The sequence below is a fragment of the Patella vulgata genome, chromosome 3, assembly GCF_932274485.2.
Source record: "Patella vulgata chromosome 3, xgPatVulg1.2, whole genome shotgun sequence".
Classification (NCBI taxonomy): domain Eukaryota; kingdom Metazoa; phylum Mollusca; class Gastropoda; family Patellidae; genus Patella; species Patella vulgata.
In genome coordinates this window covers 24,834,039-24,842,256 of record NC_065881.2, presented here as the reverse complement: position 1 = coordinate 24,842,256, position 8,218 = coordinate 24,834,039, and the positions used below count along the sequence as shown (strand labels likewise).

Here is an 8,218-nt window from a genome sequence, read left to right as displayed (position 1 = left end):
CTGTGAGTGTGAAACATCGAGAAATAATACAAATGATTGTTTTCATAAATCTAGAAAGCAAGAGAGTAACTTTGCGCGATGAAATGTTGTCTTGCTAAATGAGAATGGTAAGAAAATACTTTAAATCCGGTGTTTTATAGGCTATTTCTTATATAATGACATTTGGGGTCATAAAAATCTGAACTTAAAGTTAAAGGAGCTAAATCGCTAATATTTCGGACATAGAAATTGACACAAATGGGTCGCAACGCATATAATAATGTAATATGAATGTATATAAACTATTTATATTACATTAGTTTCCGTTTTTACTCTGATTTCAAGTCATTATTTTTGGCGAAATGCACCAGAAGTCTCGGATCGAATGGCAGTCTCTAGCGTCTGGTTATTCCAGTCTACACCGATGGTATTTACTGTACATGGCCTCCAGATAAGAATATGGCATCTTTGTTTGACATGACTTGTGGAATATGTCTAGCCCCTTTCTTTGAGTCCCTTGTTACAAATGGCACTGAAACGCATTATGGTACACGATTCGTGTACCAATGGTAAAATGTTTATTTTGTCTTAAATATTGAATATCAGAAGCCAATCTTTTCCCGGTAAGATCACAACATGAATGTTGATTTAAATTGACAAATAATTCGTGTTTTCAATGCCGAAGAATTTGAATGATACTGAGTTAGAGACTTAGCTACTTTAAAGTAGCTAAGTAAGTCTCTAACTCAATATCGTTAAAAATCTTCGACACTGAAAACACGAATTACTTGTTAATTCAAATCAACATTGGTCTTGTGATCTTACAGGGAAAGATGGGCTTCTGATATCCAATGATCAAGACAAAATAAACATTTTACTATTGGTACACGAATCGTGTACCATAATTATAATGCATTTCAGCGCCATCTGGAACAAGGGACTCGAAGAACGTGGCTAGACATATTTCACAAGTCCTGTCAAATGGTGACGCTATATTCTTATCTGGAGAGCATGCGCAATAAATACAATCGGTGTAGACTGGAATAACCAGACGCTAAAGATTGTCATTTAATTGAGATTTTGGCGCATTTCGTCGAACATAACTGATTAGAAATTACAGTAAAAACAGAAACGATTGAATTTAAATCAGTTTATATACTTTCATATTACATTACTATATGCGTTGCGACCCATTTGTGTCAATTCCTAGGTCCTAAATATTAGCGATTTAGCTTACAGTTAAAGAGTCAACTGGCGTGGTTTCGATTCCCCTGGTTGTAGTGACAAGGAGTAGTTTTTTATCCAGGTCGTCTGGTTTCCTCCCAGTGCTTAAGATCCCTACGTGCAAACGAATGATTGAAATAAAATTAAACCATGTGTTAGTCCCAAAATGAGGTTAAGCTCGCTTCTCTCTCTCTCTCTCTCTCTCTCTCTCATTTAAGAGCTAATGAGGTGAACACATTACACGATTTGTTGCCGATGAAGCGACGACTTGAGCAATCATATCAAACATGTTTGATTATGGTGACGAAAAATCCCTACCGACCGAGTGCGCACACTAGGCAAGTTTTGGATTTTTCATCATCGGGGATCGAAATTGCCAAGGTCGTCGCATAGTGTGCGCCAGGCTTATATTTGCCTATTGCAGATATTTCCTTTGACCTGAAATGTTTTATAAATAATTATTTACATACCAGGCCATAATCAACTCTCTAGAACTTCAGATGGTTTTGATTTTCAACTGATTTATGATTTAATTTAAAAATGATAATTGAGACTACACTGTTCTTTTAACGACGATAACCCGTCTCAGAATGAATTAATATGACTTGACATTTTCAACATATTCCCTTTTCATTATCTATTTTTTTAAAGATACATTATGTAAGATTTAGATAAAGAGCTGACCATAATAGCTCAAAAATAGATAATGTAAAACAAAAATATTGAAAATTTCATTCAAATTACTTCATTCTGAGCCAAGTTATCACTGTTTGTAGTTTTGACAAGATGTGTGCATAGTGGTAACCAGGGTACTGGTATATTCGAGACTTAGCCTCGCTTTCCCATTTTTAAATTAAATTTTAAAATGGCGAACCGTTCAAATCTAGTAAAAATCTTGAGTATCTGATGCCATCGAGATTTGATTATGGTCTTGTTTTGTTAAACATACCTTATGCCAAGGATTCTTTTAGGTCTCATCCGAATGAGTATACGTTGTCCAAGTCCAAGATACATTATGTAAGATTTAGATAAAGAGCTGACCATTCTTGCTATAATAGCTCAAAAATAGATAATGTAAAACGAAAATATTGAAAATTTCATTCAAATTACTTCATTCTGAGCAAAGTTATCACTGTTTGTAGTTTTGACAAGATGAGTGCATAGTGGTAACCAGGGCACCGGTATATTCGAGACTTAGCCTCGCTTTCTCATTTTTAAATTAAATTTTAAAATGGCGAACCGTTCAAATCTAGTAAAAATCTTGAGTGTCTGATGCCATCGAGATTTGATTATGGTCTTGTTTTGTTAAACATACATTATGCCAAGGATTCTTTTAGGTCTCATCCGAATGAGTATATGTTGTCCAAGTCCCTCTGTCCTGCACCAGTGACAAGGGGGAACCACGCCGGTGGATTTTCAGTATGATGTAAAGGGAAAGGTCATCTAGAAGTTGGTACCAAAAGACCATCTAAAGGAATTTGTGCTGGGTCTTTCAGTATTTTCACTAGACTAATACTTAAATAGACTATCGCCAGATTAGATTCACACATATGACTCTATAGAAATCTTCTATGTGATCAATTCTGGGACATTTTGGCTGGTTTTCGGGACGCAGGACTTGGAAACATTTTGCGGTACTGTCCCGCGAAATTCTGGACGGGTGTTCACCCTACTTATTGCACATGCTCTACAGATAAGAATATGAAGTCAACATTTGACATGACTTGTGGAATATGTCTAGTCTCGTTTTTCGAGTCCCTTCTTACAAATGGCACTGAGGTCGAATAACGAATACTAAAAAAATCTGTTTAAATAACCTTGAAATTTTTTCGAAAATAAATTAAATATTAAAATAAGCGAAAGAATTAAACTCTTGTAACATTCATAACTTTCTTCCTAAATATATAGTCATGATAGAAAATGCTGAATTGTATTGTTTTGTTGTACTTCTGTGAATATTTTAATATTGAATTCTATTTCTCTATTGATTATTGTGTAACAGCATTGAATCTTGTAGCATCATTTCCTTTGTCTGTCATCAATGAATCCAAACTATAAGTTATTTCCATAGATTTCTCTCGCCAGCACCATCCCCCACTCACTCGCCTATATTCACTCAAATACATCCTGGGACATAAACCTTTTGATTAACATCTGTAACAGACTTCTATATACAGTCTGGATATAGGGCATGGATAATTAGATTGATTGTACGAAAAATTGCATTTTTAGCTTGTGGACCCTATTAGCTATAGAGGTCATAATTTTTAGTATATCACCTTTACACCCTAAGAATGGCTGAGTTCGAATTTCGTGAAAATCGGACCGAAACTGACTGACAAAATGGCCGCCCACCATTCTCGAATAGCGTAAAAATATGGTATATCAAAGTTGTGGACCCTATAGAGGTCACAATTTTTATCCAATTTTGTTGAAACCCAAAGATCTCAGTTCCTTTCGATATTCGCACATATCAGACCGTAACTTCCTGAATTATGGCCCCTGATTGTACGAAAAATCCTGTTTTTAGCTTGTGGACCCTATAGAGGTCATAATTTATATCCGATTTACAAAAACGTTTCAATATATCACCGTTACACCCTAAGCATGGCTGAGTTCGAATTTCATGAAAATCAGACCAAAACTGACTGATAAAATGTAAGTTTATAACCCAAAGATCTCAGTTCCTTTCGATATCGGACTGTAACTTCCTGAATTATGGCCCCTGATTGTACGAAAAATCATGTTTTTAACTTGTGGACCCTATAGAGGTCATAATTTTTATCTGATTTAAAGAAACGTTTCAATATATCACCAATATACCCTAAGGATGGTTTGATTTCTCAAATAGCGTAAAAATATGGTATAACAAGGTTGTGGACCCTCTAGTGGTCACAATTTTCTTCTGATTTTGATGGAACTTGAAATGTAAGTTTATAACCTAAAGATCTCGGTTACTGTCGGTATTCGTGCATATCGAAACATAACTTCCTGAATTTAGCCTCTGATTGTACGAAAAATCAAGTTTTTAGCTTGTGGACCCTATAGCGGTCATAATTCTTATCCGATTTAAAAAAACGTTTGAATATATCACCGTTATACCCTAAGGATGGTTGAGTTCAAATTTCGTAAAATTCGAACCAAAACTGACAGACAAAATGGCCAGGTAAAAATATGGTATATCAATGTTGTGGACCCTGTAGAGGTCACAATTTTAATACGATTTTGATGAAACTTGAAATGCATGTTTATAACCCAAAGATCTTGGTTGCTTTCGATATTCGTGCATATCAGATTGTTACTTCCTGAATTATGGCCCCTGATTGTACGAAAAATGGCGTTTTTAGCTTGAGGTCCCTCTAGATGTCTCAATTTTTATCCGATTTAAAAAAACGTTTGTATATATTACTGTTACACCCTTATGATGGTTGAGTCTGAATTTCGTACAAATCGAACCAAAACTGCAGGACAAAATGGCTGCCCCTCGTATGCAAATATTATAAATATATGGTATATATCAAGGTTTTGGACCCTCTAGAGAGAGGACACAATTTTGATCCGATTTTGATGAAACTTGAAATACATGTTTATAACCCAAAGATCTTGGTTCCTTTCAATATTCATGCATATCGGATCGTAACTTCCTGAATTATGGCCCTTGATTTTACGAAAAATCACTTCTTTTTTTGAGCTTGTTCTCTGTTCATCTCTTGCAAAATGTGGGGGTATCTTGCATGGCAACCATTTGTTACGTGTTACCTTTCTTTCAGGAAACAAGTATTGGTGCTGATAACTATCAATGTGTTGTTTGTGATGAGATTTTTCAACAGAAAAGTGATTTGGTAAATCACAATAAAATACATGTAAACGATGAGAAAAATGATGTCATAGATGCCAATTGTGATGTGCACTTTGATAATGTGGGCATATTTCATAAAATTAAGACCATGGATGAACAAAATAGCCCAAGGAAAGATTCGAGAAGAAATTCAAACAACAACATCCAGAGAGGAAAGCAAGAAATCAGAAGTGAGAAGATGGCTTCGCGAACTAAACAAAATAAAAATTGTGACAGTGGTTTAAAATTTTTGACTGGTACAATGAAAAGTACTCAAATCAAAAAATTAGCGATTCATACTGATGAAAAATGCTATTTATGTGATGTTTGTAGTAAATCATTTTATCACAAGAGTCATTTTCGGGCACATCTAAGAATTCATTCAGGTGAAAAGCCATTTAAATGTGATGTTTGTACTAAATCATTTAATCAGAAAAGTAATTTACGCAATCACATGAAAATTCACTGTGGTGAAAAATTGTTTATGTGTGAAGTTTGTAGTAAATCATTTGTTCAAAAGGGTCAACTTGAAGTTCATATGAGAATTCATACTAAAGAGAAACCTTTTAAATGTGATGTTTGTAGTAAATCATTTACCCAGAACATAAACTTACAAGAACATAGGAGAAGCCATACAGGGGAAAAACCATATACATGTGATTTCTGTAATAAATCATTTACTCAAGGACACCAACTTAAGAATCATCGACGAATTCATACTGGTGAAAAACCTTACAAATGTAATATTTGTGGTAAAGCTGTTAGTCAGAAAAGTAATCTTCAACGTCACATTAAAACCCACAAGGGAGATAACCCATCTGAATATGACATGTTTAGTCATTCTTTAGGAGTAAATGAACTAGGTGCTTGCTCAATGGATATTTGTAATAAACCATTGTCCAATCAAAAAATTCTGAATAATCCTAAGGCAAAAGACACCAGTGACAAAATCTTTAAATGCGATGTTTGTAAGAAATTATTTACTTCCAGTAAATCACTTCAATTACACACTGAATGTAATGAAAAGGAATGTGATATATTTGATAGGCCCTGTTTTCTATTTGAAAATAATGATGAGAAGATCATACGTGAAACTTGTGACTCTCATCTGAAAGAGACCACCGACTGCAACAAATATTCTAATATTGATTATAAAAAACAAAAGGAAAAGGATGTAATATTATCTGAACTAGAACAAATGGAGGATGCAGAAAATGAACAATCAGATGATTTTGAAAATAAAAACATGGATACTGTTGACTCCGAAACCTTTTATAATGTTCATTTTGGTGAAGAGGAAACTGGAGAAGCTACAACATTTTGCAAAAGTGATTTCACAAATAAAAATAGTATTTGTGTGGAAGAGTATAAAAGTTGTAACAGCGAAAGTAATTTCATATCAAGTACCAGTAGATTTGTCCCTATTCAGTGTTCTGTGTGTCAAATAAATTTTAAACAATACAGTGACCTAGAAATACACAATAAGATACATTTACATTTAGACAATACAGAGAATACATCACAGAAAGAAGAAAATGTTACAGATGATATTGTTAACAAGACATTTCCTGAAGAACAATTACTTTTGGAACAAACTAAGAGTCATATTAAAGAGTCTGAGAAATGTTATTTATGTGATGTTTGTAGTAAATCATTTAACCACAAGAGTCATTTTAAGGCACATTTAAGGATTCATTCTGGTGAGAAACCATTTAAATGTGATATTTGTGGTAAATCATTTAATCAGAAAAGTAATCTTGGCAACCATAAGAAAATTCACAATGGACAGAAACCCTTCATGTGTAATGTTTGTGGCAAATCTTTTTCTACTTTAAGTAATTTACAAACACACACCAGAACGCATACTAAAGAGAAACCTTTTAAGTGTGATGTTTGTAGTAAGTCATTTACTCAGAACACAAACTTACAAGAACACACAAGAACTCACACTGGAGAAAAACCATTTAAATGTGATCTGTGTTTCAAATCTTTTTCCCAAAATCGTCATTTGAAGAGTCACATGAGAATTCATACTGGAGAAAAACCGCATACATGTGATGTTTGTAATAAATCATTTGGTAAAAAAAGTAATCTACGTCGACACATGACCATACATTCAAGGCACTGACTATAAATATTTAATACTTTTTAAATTTCTGTAATTTTATCATCTGTATCAAGGCTATGACTGTCAATATTAAATGCTCTACAAAAATGTGTTTTTCTGTATTAAATGTTATGTCCGGCCCACACCGCCACGACTTGCCCAGACTCTACCCGACGCAACGTCTTATCTCAGATAATCACTGCAGTGTGGACAGTCCCACGACCACTATTCAATCGATTTCCGTCGCGTCGTCCGGACTGAGCATGTTCAGTCGTAGTCGGATACAGTTGTAACCCATTGTGTTTGTGTGGACACTCACACGACACGATCAATTTTCTTACTGTTGTTTAGCCAATCAGAGAGTAGCATTTAGTCATGTGAGAGTCGGGCCTGTGTGGACTGGTACTGTCGTAGGCAAGTGAAGTAAAGACGCGACCCGATTTGTTTTTACAACTACCCAAGACGCTGAGTCCTGTCGGGTTGTGTGTAGTCATAGCGGTATGGGCCGGGCTTAAGACATTAAGAGATATATATATAGGCCTTTTACTGATAATGATAATGTCAAAATACCTTTAATTATAGTAATGTCAAATGTTAAAGTCAAATATAATGTGTCTAAAGACAAATGTTTTATTACATAATGCTATTTAATTTATTTCTTATATCAGGACTATCCGCATGTACGCAAACAAATTCTCCAATCACATTTCACCCATTTCCATCCAGCCAATAGGTGGCTGAAAATTGACCAAAAATGATCTGAAAAAGGGCAAAATTGGCCAAAAATCAACCAGAGGCTGTTTCTCAATAACGGTGAAATTTTGAGATCGGCCCTCCTTGCTGTGAAGTTGTCTTGAGGAGTCCATAAAATCCCCCAGAGATGAACTTGATCTGCCGACACCTTCCCACCTTCTGCATGGGTTTCTCGTGGAATGACTCTTAATGTCTAATTAATAATTTAGATAACATTTCAGGGATAAAGAAAGACCTGAAATAGACAGATTTAGCTCTTGCATAATGTATGTTTAATGGACTAATCTTCCCCATTCTGAATAAATCAGCTGTATATT

The 8,218-nt window shown here is 34.7% G+C and overlaps 1 protein-coding gene across 1 annotated transcript; it reads left to right on the top strand.

Annotated features, from left to right (window-relative positions):
• LOC126814768 (zinc finger protein 91) lies at window positions 1-8,218 on the top strand. Its single transcript, XM_050540136.2, has 2 exons — window positions 1-107; window positions 4,974-8,218. The coding sequence occupies exons 1-2, from the start codon at window positions 99-101 to the stop codon at window positions 7,167-7,169; spliced, it is 2,205 nt and encodes a 734-aa protein (XP_050396093.2). The 5' UTR covers window positions 1-98; the 3' UTR covers window positions 7,170-8,218.